This window comes from Euwallacea similis, chromosome 22 (assembly GCF_039881205.1).
Source record: "Euwallacea similis isolate ESF13 chromosome 22, ESF131.1, whole genome shotgun sequence".
Classification (NCBI taxonomy): Eukaryota; Metazoa; Arthropoda; class Insecta; order Coleoptera; family Curculionidae; genus Euwallacea; species Euwallacea similis.
In genome coordinates, this window is record NC_089630.1 from 1,167,043 (window position 1) to 1,190,443 (window position 23,401).

Here is a 23,401-nt window from a genome sequence, read left to right on the forward strand (position 1 = left end):
AAGGGTTGACATCCTTAAGCTCTAGATTACCATTTTATTTTCAAATGGATCTCTGTGAAGTCTCTAATATGCTCCATTACAATCTTCTCATTGCTGTGTTCGGCTTTAAATGATTCCACTTTGTCAACCAAAAGTAGAGTCTCGACTGTGGCGATAACGATTACGTACAAGTAGTAGAAGAGGATGATTATGGTAGGAATCGCTACGTAGAAAGTGGAAACAACTAGCCACCAAAAAAGTAATTGCTCTAAAATTAAGTCTTTGGGAGGGAATTACTAGAGGCCTTCCCGAGTTTAAGACAAAAAGCACCTTCGGAGATCCAGTGCTTTACGAAGATCATCACCATTTCCAACTCGAAGTCTTTATTTTGATACCAAGTGTAGTTGACGGATATGGCACACGCAACGGGCAGTAAAATACAAATATTGATACATCTTTTGAGGTTTTTAGTCACATTATCAATTTTTTTTCTCGTAACTTCTCCAACGTCGGTGTAATTTGAATTGAGACAGAAGATGTCGACTTTTGTGTGCATAGTCATGTAGAGCTCGCTCGTAATCATGTATAATGTATTTATATTAAAGGCCTTGATAAATCGCACATTTTTTCAGTTTGTTAAATCGGAAACACGTTGTTACTTACGAAGATGCAAAAATAGTAAAATCTTCCATATTTAACGATAGCGTCCATGGTGAAGTTTTGGATTAGTTGATAACTTTGCACTAACAGCAAAGGTAAGGAAAAGACTATTGTGACGAATATAAAGCCTTTTAGGTAGGGATAAATTGTGATACTGACGTGAAGAATTTTCGGCACTAAAATTGTTTTTGTTGCTATAGTTAACTTTCCCTTTTCACTTACCAAAATTGAGTTTGCAAATCATTTTTTTTCTAACGCGACAAAAAGCCATATAATTTATTGGTAATTTAAAATAAATTTAGAAGAAAAACAAAAGATTAATTAAGGTTTCAAGCGACTATATTGTTAACAAACTTCGTTAATTTTTTAGTATTGATATCCATTTGAATAATATTAATAATTTATCAACAGCTTGATGAATTAATCGATTTCCAAAACGTATTAAGAACTTTCTTGTGGTCACTAGAGGATCGACGAGGACTTTGTACTCTCGATTGGACTTAGGCGGCCGAGGGGTCGTCCCGCAGTATAAAATCCCAGCGGTACCAATATAATATTGCACATGTCGAAATAAAATATATATAAATATATATATATATACAGGGTTCTGCAATAGTGCGTCAGGCTTCCTTAGCCTCTATAAGAATAAAATTAACTATTTTTTTCTTTTGCAGAATTGCACAACACATAAAGGCGTATTTCCAGAAATTATTTTCTAATGTACAGAGTGACCCCAAAAAGTGTGACGACATACAACTTCGTTATTTTAAATGGAACCCTCCAATTTTTTTGCCATTTTCGGATTTCTCGTTAAATTTTAAAGTCAGTTTATGTGAGGTATACCATCTTTAAAATTTACCGTTTCCGAGTTATTTGTAAAAATTTGAAAAATTTGACAACTGCAAGGTTCCACAGAAATCGGTATTGTGCGCTAACCGCTGTGAATGTCGGAATCAATTTTCTGGAGCTTAAAGAGGACCTATGAAGGTAAGTTTTGACGTATTTTGATTAAAAAAAAATCCTCTACAACCACTGAAATAGGCCTCCGAAGTTGCACGACTTCTAACCTCAACAACTTGCTTATTTAAAATAGAATGCTTCAGTTTTCTCGATGGCGTTGTGTTCAGAATTCAAAAATCTACAACTTTTGTTAACATTGCCCTATGCTTAAAACCAGCCATTTCGAAGTTCTCGAAAATTGCCCCTTTTTGACCTCTAAGTGTTTTGATAGTTATAACTCCTAAGATCTTCTCTAGCTGATGAAGTCTGCTTATCACAATTTGCAGTTTATGGTTGTTTTTTTTTATTGTTTATTCACGCCTTTGTCACAATTACACCTGCAGTGCTCTAAAACGTGGATAGATCCTTTCATGTTAGAATCAACAAATGTCTTGAACAAGGTGGAAAACATTTTGAATATCTTTTAAGATGAAATTGTTAAGCTAATAATTGTGAAGTTATGTACTTTAATTTAATGTGAATGTAAAATTAGTTAGCAGTAGTAGTCATTAGTAATAGTAATTGTTTTTTTATTTTTGAATTTAAAAAGTTGATAGGAGGGAGAGAAAAATTAGAGATCTTAGGAGTTATAACTATCAAAACACTTAGAGGTCAAAAAGGGGCAATTTTCGAGAACTTCGAAATGGCTGGTTTTAAGCATAGGGCAATGTTAACAAAAGTTGTAGATTTTTGAATTCTGAACACAACGCCATCGAGAAAACTGAAGCATTCTATTTTAAATAAGCAAGTTGTTGAGGTTAGAAGTCGTGCAACTTCGGAGGCCTATTTCAGTGGTTGTAGAGGATTTTTTTTTAATCAAAATACGTCAAAACTTACCTTCATAGGTCCTCTTTAAGCTCCAGAAAATTGATTCCGACATTCACAGCGGTTAGCGCACAATACCGATTTCTGTGGAACCTTGCAGTTGTCAAATTTTTCAAATTTTTACAAATAACTCGGAAACGGTAAATTTTAAAGATGGTATACCTCACATAAACTGACTTTAAAATTTAACGAGAAATCCGAAAATGGCAAAAAAATTGGAGGGTTCCATTTAAAATAACGAAGTTGTATGTCGTCACACTTTTTGGGGTCACTCTGTACATTAGAAAATAATTTCTGGAAATACGCCGTTATGTGTTGTGTAATTCTGCAAAAGAAAAAAATTGTTAACTTTATTCTTGTAGAGGCTAAGGAAGCCTGACGCACTATTGCAGGACCCTGTTTATATATATATATATATTTATTTATTATATATTTTATTGTCGCTTCAGAAAAAAATGATATCCAAACTCAGTTTTGGTAAGTGAAAAGGGAAAGTTAACTATAGCAACAAAAACAATTTTAGTGCCGAAAATTCTTCACGTCAGTATCACAATTTATCCCTACCTAAAAGGCTTTATATTCGTCACAATAGTCTTTTCCTTACCTTTGCTGTTAGTGCAAAGTTATCAACTAATCCAAAACTTCACCATGGACGCTATCGTTAAATATGGAAGATTTTACTATTTTTGCATCTTCGTAAGTAACAACGTGTTTCCGATTTAACAAACTGAAAAAATGTGCGATTTATCAAGGCCTTTAATATAAATACATTATACATGATTACGAGCGAGCTCTACATGACTATGCACACAAAAGTCGACATCTTCTGTCTCAATTCAAATTACACCGACGTTGGAGAAGTTACGAGAAAAAAAATTGATAATGTGACTAAAAACCTCAAAAGATGTATCAATATTTGTATTTTACTGCCCGTTGCGTGTGCCATATCCGTCAACTACACTTGGTATCAAAATAAAGACTTCGAGTTGGAAATGGTGATGATCTTCGTAAAGCACTGGATCTCCGAAGGTGCTTTTTGTCTTAAACTCGGGAAGGCCTCTAGTAATTCCCTCCCAAAGACTTAATTTTAGAGCAATTACTTTTTTGGTGGCTAGTTGTTTCCACTTTCTACGTAGCGATTCCTACCATAATCATCCTCTTCTACTACTTGTACGTAATCGTTATCGCCACAGTCGAGACTCTACTTTTGGTTGACAAAGTGGAATCATTTAAAGCCGAACACAGCAATGAGAAGATTGTAATGGAGCATATTAGAGACTTCACAGAGATCCATTTGAAAATAAAATGGTAATCTAGAGCTTAAGGATGTCAACCCTTTAAAAGGCATTGTTTTAGGTTTACTATTCAGATCACTGAGCATAACCACCACGTTTTTTTTGGTTACATGTTTATAGGACTCGTAATGGCCATAATCTCTCTTTGTACCATTAATGCTGTGAGATTAATAAATTTTTGGCAATGCTCGTATAAATCAAATAAACTTTTAGCCCCAAATTGGCTTAAGAGATGGAATACTAATATTTGCAACCTACTCTACGTACGTCTACTATGGCTGCACTTTTGGTCAGAACTACATTGACTCGTTCGCGGGCTTGGGTCGTGCCTTATATGACCTGGAATGGTATTCCTGGAGTGCACTTTGCCAGAAAAGTTTCCTGATTCTGTTCGCGAATGTTTTACAGGGGAACGGTCTTAATTTTTTTCTGTTGTTTGACATCAGCAATGAATTGCTTAAGAAGGTTAAGTGAGGTACGTTTTTAGGTTCAAAGAGTAAACGCATTTTTTTTAGTTTGTGCGGTTCACCTACAGCATTGCCAACTGCTTTTACACCATAAAAGTCAAGAATTCTTTGAGTTAAGGGCGAACAGATGGGGTAAAATTTAAAAAAGGGGAACTTTTCCCGAATTCTTACCCTCTTCTTAGATTTTCAAATTATATTGTTCAGTGTGTACAATTTTTCCTAAGGTTTCCTCACATGTCTTTGTAGACGTTTCTTATGCCACAGCAAGTGTGTTATCGCTTTTTTTTATTTCAAACGGTGTTACCGATTTATCTAAAAGTGATCCTGTGTGATTAGTGAATCACTCTGGATGTAAGTGGTTGATAGAAATTAATAAGTCATTCGGTATGCAGAATGATTGACTAATCTGGTGATTTGTTGGGCAAATAAATAAACAACGTCATCGCATTAAGAAGTGTTCATTTTTTCACGTCTAGCAGTGAAGGCATAAGATTGACGGGAGACATAGATATTAGGTCGTTTAATTTAATATTTCTATTGAAAATGCAGATTGTTAAAGATCACTTAAGGACTTTTTTCTTATACAGGGTGTTTCAAATTCGATGTCCTACCATGGCTATATCTTAAACAAAAGTTACACGATCGGTTAAATTAGAAGAAATGTATCAAATTTAATACTCTTGATAGCGGTGAAAACAATAACGCCAAAAAATTCACGCCATTGTAAAGGGATTACTAAAGACATTTAAAAGTCGTCAGAAAATGTACAGGTCCGCATTTAAAAAACTCAAGTCTTTGTCTATCTCACAAACTAAGCAATATTTAAAATTTTGAAATTTGCTGGTTTGCAGACCTAAGAAAACTATAAAGTTTTTGTATGAAACATTTTACAGAAAAACTTTTAGTTTTCAATTGGCTTAGAAAATTAAATTTGACCAAGTATTCGTGTTTTTCCAGTAACTCGGAAACTAAAGATCATTTTTGGCATTATTGTCTTCAGTTCTAACAAGAGTATTACATTTGACACATTTTTTCTAATTTAACCGATCCTGTATCTTTTACCGTTTAAGAGATAGCCATGCTTGCATATCGGATTTGAAACGCCCTGTATATCCCAATAGAGCCTCCTCTTAATTATCTGAGAAAATCCTCAAACAAATGCCTCATAGGTCGATTATCATTAGTTTTATCCAATCGAAGAGGAAGCATTAGCATTTTACGTGAAACGCTATGAGGGATATCAGAATCAAGGTATCAAAGGATGAGCCTAAAGTAGAAGTTCCCTTTTCAATTTATTAAGGGATGAAATATCCGTTTAGCTTGTAGGTGAAAAAAAACAAAGAAATTTCTTTTTGCAAAGAAAAACCTTAAAAATGAGGAAATATCGACATTTTTCTGGCATTTATTAATATGACGTTATGTGCTGGGACAATTTTTATCTGATTAACAACACGTTTGAACTATTTCTATGGGAAATCTCGCGTTACTCCCTTATACGTTTCAATCCCACCCAGTAACCTGCTTCAGCTGAAAGTTGCGGAGTCTTTTTGCTCAACTTCAACGGTATGACGGTTTTCTTAATGGGAACAATTTGGAAATTCAAGAGCAGGTAGTACAAAAGGGCTTTCGCCTCCAAGATGGCGAATCTGGATCCAATGCAATTCCTCGGTCCAGATCCGAAGGGAATATAGGAATATGGGACGATTTTGTCTTTTTCTTCATCTGAGAACCTTTCTGGATCGAAATTCTCTGGATTGGGGAAATATTTGGGATCTCTGTGCAGGCCAAACATTGGAAGCATAATCATATCACCTACATTTAGAGGAATCGGTTTTTCGTCTGGGTATTTTGGTTCGATTGTGTAGGGTTTGGTACAGATTCTATCGATCATCGCTACTGGGGGCCATTTTCTTAGTATTTCTGGAGAAAATTTGTTATAGAAAAATCGTTAAACTGTTGAACAAGAACACACCTGAAAACACTTTGTCCATATATTTCATTTTGAGTAGTGACTCATATGAGACAATTCCATTGTTCTCTTTATGTGTCTGAAGAATTTCTTGTCTCAGTTTGTCTTGAATGTCTTTGTTCACGGCCAGCTCGTATGATCCAAAGCAGAGCGCTGTTGAAATAGTGTCGAAACCAGCGAAGAAGAAGATCAGGGCCTGGGAAGTGATTTCGTCGTCTGTCAATACCTTCAAGTGTTTAAATTTGGACTTGTCTTTAAAAAACGAAGAGAGGTGAAGAGGAGTTGTGCAGAAATGTTGGTTAGTCAATTACCGAGGTACGTAGATTCTTTCACAGTGGCATATCCAGTCTCAGTGACATTCTCCTCCTCGTGGACAACTCCTTTCCTGGTCTCCAGAAGTAGATTGATCATATCTTTCCTGACAATCCCTTTTTCCTCCCTTGTATGAATTGTCTCGTGAATGATGCTTCTGAAGTACTGAAGTAGGTTGCGATCGAAGAGACTAACTTTAAAGAACTAAAACTGAATTGCTACAATTTGTCCTTGCGAGGCGCCATTGCTGACCTTATATATGGTGGGCAGTGCGAAGAATAAAAGCATCTTTAGTGACATCAAAAATCCGGAAATACGGGTGAGGAGTTTGCCCATGTTGTAGAATTTGTTGTCTGGTTCGCCCATGGAGTCGACCTTTATTCCAAAGGCTGCGGTGGCAATTACGTCGTTAGTGTATCTACATTATAACAAAAATCACGCACGATGGAGAAGTAATCGATTTTAAGTACTTGGTGAAAATGTCCTTCAGTTCCACTTCAAAAATGTCTTCGTCTCTGTCAATAAAGTACTGCACAAAGTTGGAAGCGGCCTCATTGATGGTCCCAAACATGTGTTTCATTTTGCTGCTCGTGAATGTCCCACTCAAGGTAGATCTCATTTCTTTCCATTTCTGACCTAAAATTTAAGTGAAACTAATTAGAAGCTGAATTTAGGGAGATGAAAAAAATAGTAGACACTCTCAAAAGGGAGCTCCGCTTCTGAATTTTCTACCCAATTTCGTGCCAAACTAGTTTCCGAAAGAGTTCTAAGACACAGGGAAGTATTGAAGGTTGGCAGAAATCTCTAAACCTCCAAACCTCCAATAAATTCCTGAAAGCCTATTTAACTCTACGCTACCTGTCAGTGAGAGCAAGTTTCCTGCCCATATGGGATCAGAATCCGGATCCACAAATGACCTGTGATCCGTAAAGTGATCAAAATCCTTCACCGTGAGCTGCTTAATTAGCTCTGGATCTTTCACGACCAGAGCTGGCACAGTGAATTGATAGAACCCGACGTATCTTAAATTACCAAATATTTTTACAAAAAATTAAAATTCCCTCCTGCTTACCTGCATTTCTGGGACAAGTTATAGATCATTAAGATTATTTCACCGATACTCATGTATCTGACTATCATACGCCATTGGTCCCCCAAGAAGGGCCATGGGTGGTTGGACTGTTTCACTCCGAGCCTGGTGAAATGGCTCAAAGTGCGAATGTATTTCAGCCATATCCATACGGCCAAAACTACTGCTAGCAGTATCCAAATCATTGTACTTTAAAGCTGAAATTGCGGGAAAATTTATCTCGCTAAATCGAGCGATTATTATTAGTGAGCAAATTACGAAACAGTTCGAATAAACAAGGTCATGAAAAATCGGCATCAAAGATATGAATAGACGCAAAACCTTCTGGTTTTGGTGCGAAGTAAAAGTTGTTGGGCGTAAACTAGAACTTGATTTTTGGTCAAGAGCTCGAGGTCACACTTCCGAAGGACACTTTTCTATTCTTCCATTCAATTCACTTTCAATTCACAAATTATCCACCACAACTTACTTACGCTTATCAAAAACTCTACATGCACTGTCTTATGAATCAAGCTTCACAAACGTTTCTGAGGATGTCTGCACGGTGCTTGTTACCTTTGCTTGGTCACAGCCGCAAACCGCATGTAGATAACAAATGATGATGGTGGGAGGATACAAAACGAGGTTTAATGATATTGAATCACAGTGACGTAATGCGACATCATTGACCAGAATTAATGCTTGATAGCCAGTTTGTATGCCGAAATCTATGTTATTTAACACTCACCTTTCTGGGAATTTACAATTTACGAGTTTATGGCGAAAAACTGTAAGAATGAGTTAGTTAAAACATCAGTGAGTGCATTATGTACCAAACTTCATATCTGATTCATTAGATAAGCGATAAGAGTGATGAAGTCATTGTCATAGAGAAGTAGATAGTCAATTTTGATCGCAGAAAATTATTATATTTGATGTAGGAAATTTGTGACTTGGTGCTGTTACTGAACGTGGATCGCCCGACCAAGGAAACCTTCAAATCATTCCGATGTACCGATCAATACCATAACTTTTAATTCTAAATTTAATAGTAAAATTGCATAACATTACACTTTCTTCGGCAGTAATATGAAAAATGCCATGTTATCGTCTTATCCTCATTATTAACATTGCGGTACACTGCGGCACATCATGAGCAGTTTATTTATATGGGAATCCAGCGTGGTTGCCCTATGTGTTCGGTATAAATGGTGAATCTGAGTCCCCTACAATCCCTCAATTCAGATCCACACGTAAAATTTGAGTACCCGACGATTTTGCCTCTATTTTCGTAGTTAAAGCAGAAGCGGTAAGGGAAAACTGATATTAGAGCCACCCAGTATATCCATCCAAATTAGAGGTTTTATTTACCGAACTTCGCGAGTGATTATTATAAAATACTGGACAGATCAGTAGTGCTGCTTCCGACTTAAAGCTGCTCTCAAAGCTGAGGAATTTTTGACGTACTTAAAGACCCGATATTTCAGAAATTGCATCTTCACTTCCATTTAAACCTTTCGTGCTCTCTTGAGGATTTCTTTGTCATCTCCCTTTATTATTTATCTGCTAAAGATGAGTGTCATGAAAATTGTAAAATTATCTCGACTGTACCTGACACTTATGTATTTTGATCGATTTTTAGAATAGGAAATTCTTCGATATCCTTAAACCGCACGGAAGTTACGCAATATTTTGAAATTTTGGAAACTCCGAGGAATTTTGAGGCGATCCGGATTTTTTTTAGAAACAGGCGGGAAATTCTTAAGATATTTAGTTGATATCAGATTTTTCCATCATGCGCTTCTAGATAATTATTGGAAAACTGCTTCCCGAATCTGTGAAAAATTTATTAAAATACACAGAAACATTCCCAAGGTCCACCCAGGCGCTTGTTCGTGAAACACTTATAATATCTGTGGAAAATCTGAGAATTGGACGTCAGGAAAACTGGACGTCAGGAAAGATTAATCTTTTCCTTCAGTATCAAATGAGGGAGGACAATTATTACATATTGGATAATTCTAAGAACTGTAAACGAATTAAAAAAAATCAAAACTGATCTTAAAAGAGATTCTTTGTGCCGTAACTTCATCATCACATTAATCCCTCACATAAAATTCGGTTCCAGAACATCAATCGATTTTCAATTAAAACCGTAATAGCTTTGGTAACAGGACCATCTCCAGGCATTATTATGACCAGCTGACTGCACTTCTGGCAAAAATCGACGTTCCCAAACTGAAATTTTCCTACGAAGAGTGTTTAGAGGAGGTCAAGAGGGGGCAACCAAGTTCGAGGTCAATCACGCGCTCACCTCCTGCAAAGTGGTCTTCGCTGCCGAAAGGGCTCAGAAAGACCAGTTGGCTGAAGAAGTTGACATGTTTGAGAAAATGAAGGACATAATGAGCAATACGGGGGAAAGGCAGAAACCGAAATTGTACAAGTACTTTTTCTCTATGTGGTATTATTTGCTATACAGGGTTCGCCTTTGGGACCTGACGCAATCCTTATATGAAAAATTACAAGTTTAATGTATTTTTGAAATATGTATTTTTGTTTTGTAGAAAAAAACCTAACATTGTAAAATATTTCCAACCTGACATGTTGCAAAAATAATGATCGGGTGCCATTTGAAAAAAATGACTTTTTTGAATTTAAAAATTCTAAATTTCAATAATTTGTTTCTAATATTTTTCTTAATTCTTTAATTGTCTATAACAATGTATTCATTTGCCGGTAATGTATAATACTCGCATACTTTATCAATTTATGTCAAATAGTTTTTTAAATAATTGAGTTTTAATAAAACTCTAGAAGTGTCGAAAAAGTCGTAAAAATCAAATTAAATCGAAAACACTTGAGAATCGGTACTATGTTTTATTATCAAACATATTTATTTTCAACAAACGAACCATTTTCACAAAAAAATTGCCCTGTTCCATTTAAAAACATGAAGTAGCGGTCAGTTTTTGGTATAATCGGAAGTCATAACGGGTTGAAAATATTTTTACAACGTCAAGTTTCTTTTACAAATCAAAAATGCAAACTGAAAATTTCGTTAAACTTCTAATGCTCCATATACGCATTGTGTCAGCTCCCAAAGGTAAACCCTGTATTAAAGTAGGTATCGCCTACATGAATAAGCGGTTCTCCTACAAAATCATCAGATAGTCATTCACTCGATTGAACCCAATACAAGTTTTTGATTGTATCAACAAATTTAGTAGTACAGTAACATCAGTGAAGTTCGCAGATCTGCGAAGATACGAGTACATCTTTGTGGGTGGGCATTTCCACCCATTTGGTGCGTTCTAGTGAAGGTTGGTCCGTGTTACTATTGTTATAATTAAAATTTTGTATTTTCTTCTATAACTTTGCATTAGCATCATATTATGAAATCTATTATATTTGTAGTTTTTAAATTGCGCCATGTGACGCAATACCTAAACTAAGTTTTCTCATATGTTTTAGTTTAGTTCTTTTCTGAGGAGAGTTCGGCTCAAAAATGATTTGGCTAGTACTGGTAACCGTATCGGCATTCCTTTCATGGTACCTATTCGTCAGGCCCATGAACCATTTCACTGAAATGGGTATCAAACAGCACCGGCCTTGGCCGTTTTTTGGAAACCAACTGAAAGTGATTTTTCGACAGCAGAGCTTTCTGGAATTCATAGAAGAAGCATATAATTATTTTCCAGGTTCCAGGTAAAAATCAAATAGCATTTTTTTTATGTGTTTCATCCATACTTCCTCCAGGTATGGTGGTGTCTACCAATTCACCGCTCCAGTCCTGTTCATCAAGGATCTAGATTTAGTCAGACAAATCTCCGTCAAAGACTTTGACCATTTCACTGATCACAGAAACTTCTTCAGCTTAGAAGACGATCCTCTGACGGCAGGAAATTTATTTTCCCTGAAAGGTTATTAACAATTAACAGTATAAATTGACTACTAAAGACATGAGCACGTAGGTCAAAAATGGAAAGAAATGAGAGCTACATTGAGCGGTTCATTTACCAGCAGCAAAATGAAGAATATGTTCCATTTAATGAACGAAGCAGCTGAGAATTTCGTCAATCATTTCATGGATAAGAAAAAGGATCTGGTTGAGATTGAGCTCAAGGACGCCTTCACTAGGTAATCCGGTAGTTAACAATGCATAAATGTCCAAAAATTTGCATTCGAAGGTATACAAACGACGTAATTGCAACCACAGCTTTTGGCATTAAAGTGGACTCAATGGCTGACCCAGAAAATGAGTTTTATCTGATGGGAAAGAAAACTACCAATGTTTCCGGATTTGTAAATACTTTAAAGTTTTTCGGAGCTTTTGTAACGCCCAAATTATTCAAGGTATTTCCCATTTGCCTTACTTCCTTAATTACCTTCTTATTTCAGTTTCTGAAAATCAAATTTTTCTCCGATGATATCTTGAATTTCTTCAGAAGCATCGTTAACCAATCAATCAAATTTAGGGAAGAGAAGGGCATTGTGAGGCCTGATATGATCAATCAATTGTTGGAAGTGAGAAACGGATTCAAACAAGATGTAAAGTCTCAAGAGGAGATTATACTGGACACAGGCTTTGCTACTGTAAAAGAATCTGCCCATTTAGGCAAATTCAAATAATTGAAGAATTTGACCAATGACGACATCACAGCCCAAGCTCTGCTGTTCTTTTTTGCTGGTTTCGATTCCATTTCCACGGTCATTTGTTTCGGCTCGTATGAGCTAGCGGTCAATAAAGATGTTCAAGATAAACTTAGGGAGGAAATAAGGGAGACTCACGAATCAAATAATGGGAAATTAACATACGACTCTTTGCTAAAAATGAAGTATATGGATATGGTGGTCTCAGGTAAGTAATTCTGGATCAAATCTTTGGCGTTTCAAAAATTATTTTCCAGAAACATTAAGAAAATGGCCTCCAGCAGGAGGAACTGACAGAGTAGTCACCCAACCCTACACCATCGAACCTTTAACCCCAGATGAATCCCCAGTCCATTTGAAAGTCGGAGATGTTTTGTTCTTCCCCATAATAGGCTACCATAGGAACCCAGCTTACTACCCGAACCCATTGAAATTCGACCCAGAAAGATTTTCAGATGAAAACAAAGGATCCATCCCCCCTTACGCGTACGTACCATTTGGAGTCGGTCCTAGGAACTGTATTGGCTCCAGATTTGCTTTATTGGAAGTTAAGGCTATGTTCTATCACTTGATTCTCAATTTTGAAATCGTACCCACAAAGACCAGTAAAATCCCATTGAAGTTGAGTACTAAATCTGTATTTTCTTCAGCAGAAGGAGGGTTTTGGTTTGGATTGAAGAGAGTTTCAAATAACGTAAAATAACTATCGTTTTAGAATGGTCTGCAATTTGAGTAAATAAAATTATCTTATACATTCTCTTCTACTATATTAAACTTTCTTCTAATTTTTAGTCAAAAATACATAAATGTTCTCCCAAGTCCCTTATTCTGTCTTTCTTCAACGCTCAAACCTTCCTACCAATCCATTCTGAAATCTGAATCAATTTGGAATCTTCTTCGTTTTGAGCTGATTTTATTTTTTTGTATTTTTGGACATATTTAAATAGAACTTGGATGAATGATTTAATCCTAAATGATTTCCTCTTTTTTTATGCCGGGAAATGTTCCAAGTCGAAAAAATGTTATTTAAGGTTAAAACATCTAAAAAATCAGTGAAGTTTAGGCAAGAACTTTTCGAGAAGTTATTTCTGAGGAGTTTGTGAGGAGCATATTGAGATTTCTCTCCTCAATATCGCAAAATTGCAGGACTTGTGAAAATAAATATGAGAAAACAGGAAAATTAGTATTTCCCCACTTGAAACCTCGTAATTCGCTTGGGTCGAGCTTTTGAATATCTCCTGAAGCTTTAGTATCTAGCACAAGTCTAATATTAAAAAATAACGTGAAGAAATATTGGAAAAAAATAGACAGAGCGAGAACACAATAAAAGTGAACATGTAAAAGTGACTTAACTTAATAATCACTTATTAATGTAGAAGAATTTTTTCTATTAATTATCGAGTAGTTTCCCGGGATCTTGGGGCTCGGAGATCCTCGCAACTGCGGGACCCTCCGGCCGCCCAGGTCCCACCAGGAGTAAAATTCCCCCCACTCGTAACATATGTAATTTTATTTATTTCATTATTCCTAATTTATATTGACAGCTGTTATTTAAAAGCATTGAGCCACCTTATACATTTTATGAATCTAATAATATATGAGGTTCGTGATGAATCATTGATATAATTCAAATGGGTGTCAACACTAAATAATTAATGGATTTTACCAGTAAAAAGGTGATTAATTAACCATAATATTTGGCTTCTTACCTCAAGTTGTTTACGTCAGTCCCTACATAAAAGATTTTATATTCACCATAATAGTTTTTTCTCCCTTTTGCTAATAGTCCAAACTTATCACATAATCTAGAATTTTAATGTGGACTTGGATAATTCACTAAGTAAGATTTTACTATTTTTGAATCTACATAAATAACAACGTATTACCGATTTAACAAACTCAAAAAATGTGCATTTTATCAAGGTTTTTGAATGGTCTTGGTTCTGTGTCGATGTACTGACGGACTGTCACGAGCAGGAGTACCAGATCTTAAGATTCCACCCTAGATCCGGAGGATGACAGACATAAATCGTTTTTTTCACGCTTATTTTAGAAAAAAATTAAGGCTAACTTCCATATCATTTTCACATGGTATTACTTAATAGTCTTAATATAAACAGGGAGTGCTCACATACAGATAAAGTCATCATTCATTCTAATTAAAGACTTTGTTGACATTAATGGTAGTGATTTTTCTCCACCGTCATCCTGATTTTTCGTGGCAATGTCCACGTGTAAAATAGCATTTGGTATCCGGACGTCTTTTCCTGAAGACTCCAACAATAAGTCGGCATAAAATCACTAAAGCTCGCCCAAATTAAGATTGCGGATGATCTGTTGCGTGTACTGACAGAAGATGCATTCAACAAGAACGTAATCGCGCTAATGTATTAAAAGTATGGAAGGACATACAGCCCATGACAAATTTGAAAAATAAAGGTGGGTTTTGTCTTGTCCATTCTCGATGGTCCCCAAAGGACTCCACATCGATAGCGGTCCCAGGATAGCTGACAAAGAAAGGCAACATGAGTGGAGAGTGGAACACGACCCCATAAATTTGGTAGTCTTAATAATGTTGATATGAACAAATAGGTCTAGAGTTGTGTCGACAATAACGGGTTGAGGGAGACTGGGAGGGTGACTTAAAAGTAGTACGAAAGAGAGGTTTGGGCTGTAGGGAAAGAGGAAAATATACCCTTATAGACTCGGTTGATTTTTCTTCGGGTATGTTGACAACATGTCCATGGCGCCAGGCGTCTTTGCCCAGGATTATGTCACATAAAATGGGACAAAATGCAGATGGCCACAGCATAGCGCAGATAGTTACATAACCCATGTACCATAGAGGTCCTAGGTCTGCTTGTTTACTGCGCATTCCTTCACCCGCAAGTGCCTTATCGCTTCAACCACAAAGTAGGCGAGTGACACTGATAAGGGTCATAAAAAACAATCAAAACAAAAAAACAAGCTCCCCTTCCTCGGTCACGTTCAGTGCGGCGTTGCCGCTTACGTTTATTTTTACTGCCTAAACGATTAATTAATTTTTCAATTGCTTTTAGTAATGCTATAGTTGAATAATTTTCAGTTTTTTCGTTACATGTCAAACAATCAACATGTGTCAAGAACATTTCTCCACATTTTATTCGAATTTTAAATCTTATCATAACTTTTCGGTTACCAACTTTGATATTTTTTTTTTAACTATTAGGTCTTCGGCTCCTGTTGCAAGGAACTTTTTTGGTCAAAATGATGTCTTTAATTGTTGGTTAAATTTACTAAAGTTACTTCACTAACACCCTGTATATTATACATGATTTCGAGGCTGCGCAGGTAAATGTCGACTTTTTGCCTTTTACAATTCCCATCAGGTCGGAAAGATCGCAAGAAGCAAAGTTGATAATGTAGGTAGATTCGAAGATGCGTTAATATTGATATTTGTTTACTCATTACGAGTACGACATCGATCTGTTACTCTTGGGTTGAGGCTAAAGATCACAAAGCTTCCTGAAAAATTTATTAAAATACACAAGAACATTCTCAAGGCTCCCCCTGGCGCTTCTTCGCGGAACTTAAAATATCTATGAAAAATCTAAGAATTTGGAAACTTCCACTCCTGGACGTCCGGAAAGATCCGTCTTTTCCTTGAGTATCAAACGAGAGAGCGAAATTATTAAATCTTAGGTAATTCTAAGAACTGTGAACAAACCAAGAAAAATCAAAACTGATCTTAAAAGAGATTCTTTGTGCAGTAATTTTATTATTTATTACTTGCAGAACATCTTAGATCTTCCCTCACATAAAATTCATTTCCAGAACATTCATAATTCTAAGAATGCCCTCACTGACCTATCAGGAACTGCGTCTCTTAACTTTGGGTGAAGTTTGATATTGATTCAAAGAATATGTGAAATTGTAAAAACCCTCACTGATGTTTGAAATTGAAACTGAAGTACAAGGAAATAACATCATCGGCGTCGAAAGGCTTTAGGTACCGTCTTCGACGTTAGAGAATTTATGTTTTCGTCCTGAAACCAATTATTGATTTCTCTTCGCACTTTTCAGAGGCAGAGAAATCGTTTTTAGCTTCCTAAATACATAAAAATATTTTATAAGTCAGGAAAGAGGATCTTCGTGCATTCATACGTATTTCGGTAAACCAAAGACTCGAAATACATAACAAATTTCCACTCGAAAATTAAGAACCAATCAACATCTCTTAATAAACTTTCCTTATCAGTAGACTAATTAAACTTATCTATTTGAATTTATTTTTTTGCAAATTACAAAGATACGAGCATAAACACAATAATATTGTTAAACCTTGAAAATGTATTTCCAAATTCTCTATGAGTCAATTTTCGACTAGGGAAATTACAGGTGTTGGTATAAATTTGTGCACATCTCATTCAGGTTTCACTGTGTACCGCAATAGACATACCATTATGGTCCCCAACGAACAAGGAGACACTTTCACTCCATCTTCCGTTTTCTACCAAGTAGAAAATGATCAAGTTTTGATTGAGGATGTAGCTAATGATCTGATCTGGACGTGGGTAGAGTTGATAACATAATGTCGTCTGAGTCCGTCTGAGAGGCAGTTTTACTAATAGTAAATCTCCTTCCCCAGAGTAATAAGCAGCAAATTTTCTACCCATAAATTTTGGACATTATGGGTCTGATTTTTCTTTAGAATACAAACGCAGAGGCTTAGATTTCAAAGCCTTTGCCTCTGAAGCGATCCTAAAAGCCCTTGCGCGGTTCCATGGAATTCCCATGGCAATCGAGTTCACAAATCCAAAACTCGTTGAAAATATCAAGGCAATACTGCAGCGTCTCGGCTTCTCAGAAGCTCCCAAAGTCGGTCCTGGTGGTCCTCTTGGGGATGCGCCATCCGCTCTAGATCAACTATGTGGGAGAACATCATTAAAATTCCTGTCTGCGAACCGTATTTGCGGAACATCTGGAAACTGTAGGAGAATTTGCCCCCGAGTGAAGAGCGATTTGGAGGAGAAGAAAAGGAGCGTTGAAATTTGGTAATCCATAGCGATTTTTGGGTCAACAATATGCCGATCAAACGTTCAGGAAAAGATTCCTCAACAACTATAGTTAAATTGATAGATTTCCAAATGTGCTTTTATTCCTCTTGCGTTCGCGATCTGGTACTCTTCTTACTAATCAGTGTGGGAGATGAAGTTCAGAAAAAACACTTTGATGATCTTCTGAGGTTTGAGGAACATCTCCAGGCATTATTATGACCAGCTGACTGCACTTCTGGCAAAAATCGACGTTCCCGAACTGAAATTTTCCTACGAAGAGTGTTTGGTGTAAGTCAACAGGGAACAACCAAGTTCGAGGTCTATCACGCGCTCACCTCCTGCAACGTGGTCTTCACTGACAAAAGGGGCTCAGAAGGACCAGTTAACTGGAGAAGTTGACATGTTTGAGAAAATGAAGGACATGATGAGCAATAAGGGGAAAAGGCAGAAACAGAAATTGCACAAATACTTTTTCTTCATGTAGTACTATTTGCTATACAGGGTTCGCCTTTGGAATCTGACGCAATCCGTATATGAAAAATTACAAGTTTAATGTATTTTTGAAATATGTATTTTTGTTTTGTAAAAAAAAACCTGACATTGTAAAATATTTCCAACTTGACATGTTGCAAAAATAATGGTCGGGTGCCATTTGAAAAAATGACTTTTTTGAATTTAAACATTCTAAATTTCAATAATTTTTTTCTAATATTTTTCTTAATTCTTTAATAAATTGTCTATAAAAATGTATTCATTTGCCGGTAATGTATAATACTCGCATACTTTATCAATTTAAGTGAAATAGTTTTGTAAACAATTGAATTTTAACAAAACTCTAGAAGTGTCTAAAAAGTCGTACAAATCAAAGTAAATAAAAAACACTTAAGAATCGGCACTATATTGTATTATCAAACATATTCATTTTCAACTAACCAGCCATGTTCTATTTAAAGAAATAAGGTAAGAGTCAGTTTCTGGTATAACCGGAAGTCACTTCAGGTTGAAAATATTTTTACAATGTCAAGTTTTTCCAGAAAACAAAAATGCAAATTGAAAATTTCGTAAAACTTCTAAGGTTCCATATACGCCTTGTGAACTCCTAATGGCAAACCCTGTATAGGGTTGGTATCACCTACATGAATAAGTGATTCTCCTTCAAAACCGTCAGATAGTCATCCACTCGACTGAACCAATAGAAGTTGTTGATTGTACCAACGAACTTACTTGTACAAGAACGTCAGTGAAGTTCGCAGATCTGCGAAGATACGAGTACATTTTTGTGAGTGGGCATTTCCACCCATTTGGTGCGCTCTAGTGAAGGTTGGTACGTTTAACTATTGTTATAATTAAAATTACGTATTTTCTTCTATAACTTCGCATTAGCACCATGTTATGAAATCCATTATATTTATAGTTTTTAAATCACGAGATGTGTTGTAATACCTAATCTAAGTTATCTCATACGTTTCAGTTTATTTCTTTTCTGAGGAGGACTTGGCTTAAAAATGATTTGGCTCATACTAGTAACTATATTGGCATATCTTTTTTGGTACCTATGCGTCAGGCCCATGAACCATTTCGCTAAAATGGGCGTTAAACAGCACCGGCCTTTGCCGTTTTTCGGAAACCACCTGAAGATGATTTTTCGACAGCAGAGCTTCCTGGAATTCATAGAAGATGCGTATAATTATTTTCCAGGTTCCAGGTAAAAATCGAATAGCGTTTTTTATGTGTTTCATTCATACTTCCTCCAGGTATGGTGGTGTTTACCAATTCACCGCCCCAATCCTGTTCATCAAGGACCGAGATTTAGCCAGGCAACTCTTCGTCAAAGACTTTGACCATTTCACTGATCACAGAAACTTCTTCAGCGTAGAAGGCGATCCTCTAGCGGCAGGAAATTTATTTTCCCTGAAAGGTTATTAATAATTAACAGTATAAATTGACTACTAAAGACATGAGCACGTAGGTCAAAAATGGAAAGATATGAGAGCTACATTGAGCGGCTCATTTACCGGCAGCAAAATGAAGAATATGTTCCTTTACATGAACGAAACAGCTGAGAATTTCGTCAGTCATTTCAACGATAAGAAAGGGGATCTGGTTGAGATTGAGTTCAAGGACGCCTTCACTAGGTAATCCTGTAGTTAACAATGCATAAATGCCCAAAAATCCCCATTCGAAGGTATGCAAACGACGTAATTGCAACCACAGCTTTTGGCATTACAATGAATTCAATGGCTGACCCAGAAAATGAGTTTTATCTGATGGGAAGGAAGACTACCGATGTTTCCGGATTTGTAAATATTTTAAAGTTTTTTGGAGGTTTTGTAACGCCCAAATTATTCAAGGTATTTCCCATTTTCCTTATTTCCTTAATTAACTTCTCATTTCAGATTCTGAAGATTAGATTGTTCTCCGATGATATCATGAACTTTTTCAAAATCATCGTTAACCAGTCAATCAAATTCAGAGAAGAGAAGAACATTGTGATGCATGATATGATCAATCAATTGTTGGAAGCAAGAAACGGATTGAAACAAGTTGTAAAGCCTCAAGAGAAAACTATACTGGACAAAGGCTTGCTACTGAAAGAACCTCCTCATATTGGCAAATTCATGAATTTGACCAACGACGACATCACAGCCCAAGCTATGGTAATCTTTTTTGCTGGTTTTGATACCTCTTCCAATGTAATGTGTTTCGGCGCGTACGAGTTAGCAATCAATAAACATGTTCAAGATAAACTTAGGAAGGAAATAAGGGAGACTCACAAGTCCAATAATGGGAAATTAACATATGAATCTTTGCTAGAAATGAAGTATATCGATATGGTGGTCTCAGGTAAGTAATCCTGGATCAAATCTTTGGTGTTTCAAAAGTTATTTTCCAGAAATATTAAGAAAATGGCCTCCAACAGGTGGAACCGACAGAGTAGTCACCCAACCCTACACCATCGAACCTTTAACCCCAGATGAATCCCCAGTCCATTTGAAAGTCGGAGACGTTTTATTTTTCCCCATAATAGGCTACCATAGGGACCCAGCTTACTACTCGGACCCATTGAAATTCGACCCAGAAAGATTTTCAGACGAAAACAAAGAATCCATCCCCTCTTACGCGTACGTACCATTTGGAGTCGGTCCTAGGAGCTGTATTAGCACCAGATTTTCTATAATGGAAGTTAAGGTTATATTATACCATTTGATCCTTAACTTCGAAATCGTACCCACAAAGGCCAGTAAAATCCCTGTGAAGTTGGTCCCTTATTCCATAATGCCTTCATCCAAAGGAGGGTTTTGGTTTGGATTAAAAAAACTTTCAAATAAAGTAAAATAACTGTCGTTTTAGAATGGTCTGCAATTTGAGTAAATGAAATCATCTTATACATTCTCTTCTACTATATTAAACTTTGTTTTAATTTTTTTTTTTAATTAAAATTAATTTTGTTTTAATTTTTACCCAAAAATACATACTCGTAAATGTTCTCCCAAGTCCCTTATTCTCTCCTCTTTCATCACTTAAACCGTCCTACCAATCTAAATCTATCAGGAATCTTCTTTGTTTTGAGCTCAATTTATTTTTTGGTATTTTTGGACATATTTAAATAAAACTTGGAAGGATGACTTAATTTAGAATGACAACCCCTTTTTTCATGTGGCAGGAAATGATCCACATATTCAAAATGGCATTTAATGTTAAAAAATCAAAAAAGCAGGTAAAGTTTAAGCAAGAACGTTTCTTGAATATATTTCTAAGGAGTTTGTGAGGAGCATATTCAGACTTCTCTCCTCAATATCGTAAAAGTGCAGAAATTCTGAAAGAAAAATGTGAAGACAGGAAAATTAGAGTTCCCCGCTTGAAACCTCGTAATTCGCTCGAGTCGAGCTTTTGAATATCTCCTGAAGCTTTAGTTTCTATCACAAATGCAAGACTAAAAAATGACGTAAAGAAATATTGTAAAATAATAGACAGAGCGAGAACACAATAAAAGTGAACACGTAAAAGTGACTTAACATAATAATCACTTAATAATTTAGAAGAATTCTTTTCTCTTAATTATCGAGTAGATCTTGGGGCTCGGAGATCCTCGCAACTGCGGGACCCTCCGGGCACCCAGGTCCCACTAGAAGTACAAGTTCCCCCCACTCGTAACATATGTAATTTTATTACTTTTATTATTCCTAATTTATATTGACAGCTATTAGTTAACAACAATGAGCCACCTTATACATTTTATGAATCTAATAATATATGAGCTTCGTGATGAATCATTGATATAGTTCAAATGGGGATCAACACTAAATAATTGACGAATTTCACCGCTAAAAAGGCGATTAATTAACCATAATATTTTACTTTTTACCTCAAGTTGTGTAAGTCAGTCCCAGAAGTTGTTCCTACATAAAAGGTTTTATATTCACCACAATAGTATCTTCCTCACTTTTACTAAGAATCCAAACTTATCACATAATCCAGAATTTTAATGTGGACTTTGTAATTTAATAAGTAAGATTTTACTGTTTTTCCATCTACGTGTGTAATCTATTCCTGATTTAACAGGTTGTTTATATAAATACATTACACATGAGTTCGACTAAGCTCTTCATGGCTATGCAGGCAGATGCCGCCTTTTTGTCTTTTACAAATACCATAAAGGTCGTAGAGCTCGCAAGAAAGAAAATTGATAATGTAGGTAGAAGATTTTGAAGACGCGTTAAAATTGATATATTTTTACTCACTGCTAGCACGACATCGGTCTGCCACTCTTGGGTTGAGGCTAAAGACCGTAAAGCTTCCCGAAAGCCTGAAAAAATGTGGGCAACCAAGTTCGAGGTCAATCACGCGCTCACCTCCTGCAAAGTAATCTTCGCTGCCAAAGGGGCCTAGAAGGATCAGTTAACTGGAGAAGTTGATATGTTTGAGAAAATGAAGGACATGCTGAGCAATATGGGGGAAAGGCAGAAACAGAAAATTGGCCTTGTGGTGGAATTGTGCGTTAGGAGGGGGTGGCTGTGAGACATCAAATGTGTTACTCAAAATAAATATTTAAATTGCTCGTTTTATTTTAAGATTTATTGCATCAGTGATTTTTCTTCGTGTAGCTTTTTGCTATATCGTTAATTGAAAACTACATAGCCGTAGGTGCCAAAATGAAAAAGAACATTTTAATTGCTTTTAGGGAATTAACGTAAGAGGTATTCTTTGTATTTAATTCTTTTTTTAAATTTATTTTTATTATTAATTGTATAAATTCGCAATTGTCGTAAGTATAGTCAAAAACTAGTAATTACAGAGTCGCACGTGTTAAATTCCACAGATTTAGGAATAACATAGTCGCATGTGGAAAAATTAGGAATTAGTCATCAAGACGTCATATCGTATACCGCACATGCGTCGCAACAAACAAAATCTAATCGGCTGCTGTCAAGCGACTGATTTTCAATCACAATTCACGTCAATAACTGGTTTTAAATCCCGAGGTTCAGTTCTAGTTTTTGAAAGTATCAAGAAAAGAGGTCTTTTATTCCTTATTCACACTCAGAGAGTGACATTGAAGATGGCAATCGGATCTTGCAATCTATTTGGCAGTAAACGGTGTAATCCATCCCATTTTGAATATTTTTGATACGTCGTAAATTCATAATTAAATTACAGAGATAATACGGAGAGAGCTATCGAACTGATTGAAGAAGAAACTGAAAATGAAATTAAAACATCTCGAAGAAGAAAACGTAATCCGTAAAACTAGAATTTTTTTATCCGTAAACGTACGTTTATCCGTAAACTTCGGAGTTGGATATGTATTTATCATACATATCTGTAAGGAACAACATTGCACCCGCCCGAAAAGTTAGAGACCATTGAAAGATTGTTCCCTTTGTAAATGCGAATGCAAAAAATTTGTTTCTGAAGAAGAATGCGAGATTTTAAATATTTTTAGTCTGACAGAACGTGAGAAAGACATTTACATAATTTCCACGTTCGAAAAGCCATAAATGAGGAAACTTGGAATAAAAATTGGATGTATCGTTATTTTTTCAAAATCGGTAATTGCAAGTTACAAGTCTGCAAAAAATGTTATATTGGCACCATATACAGGGTGGAGCACCAGGAACGCCTCGGAGAATTACGTCCTT

The 23,401-nt window shown here is 36.0% G+C and overlaps 3 protein-coding genes across 3 annotated transcripts; 2 read left to right on the top strand and 1 right to left on the bottom strand.

Moving 5' to 3' along the window:
* Positions 1–5,631: 5,631 nt before the first annotated feature.
* Positions 5,632–8,406, bottom strand: LOC136416144 (cytochrome P450 9e2-like). The gene is made up of 8 exons (XM_066401188.1): positions 8,324–8,406; positions 7,579–7,793; positions 7,365–7,528; positions 6,977–7,142; positions 6,759–6,924; positions 6,506–6,710; positions 6,198–6,446; positions 5,632–6,145 (listed from the first exon to the last, which is right to left on the bottom strand). The coding sequence occupies exons 2-8, from the start codon at positions 7,779–7,781 to the stop codon at positions 5,709–5,711; spliced, it is 1,590 nt and encodes a 529-aa protein (XP_066257285.1). The 5' UTR covers positions 7,782–7,793; positions 8,324–8,406; the 3' UTR covers positions 5,632–5,708.
* A 2,659-nt stretch (positions 8,407–11,065) lies between these two features.
* On the top strand, positions 11,066–12,943 carry LOC136416140 (cytochrome P450 9e2-like). Its single transcript, XM_066401185.1, is given in 6 exon segments — positions 11,066–11,280; positions 11,332–11,495; positions 11,547–11,712; positions 11,763–11,928; positions 11,974–12,433; positions 12,483–12,943. Coding segments are annotated over 6 exon segments (1,602 nt in total). The 5' UTR covers positions 11,066–11,080; the 3' UTR covers positions 12,929–12,943.
* A 5,533-nt stretch (positions 12,944–18,476) lies between these two features.
* On the top strand, positions 18,477–20,687 carry LOC136416146 (probable cytochrome P450 9f2). Its single transcript, XM_066401192.1, has 7 exons — positions 18,477–18,581; positions 18,733–18,966; positions 19,016–19,179; positions 19,231–19,396; positions 19,447–19,612; positions 19,658–20,105; positions 20,155–20,687. The coding sequence occupies exons 2-7, from the start codon at positions 18,767–18,769 to the stop codon at positions 20,598–20,600; spliced, it is 1,590 nt and encodes a 529-aa protein (XP_066257289.1). The 5' UTR covers positions 18,477–18,581; positions 18,733–18,766; the 3' UTR covers positions 20,601–20,687.
* The last annotated feature ends 2,714 nt before the right edge of the window (positions 20,688–23,401 follow it).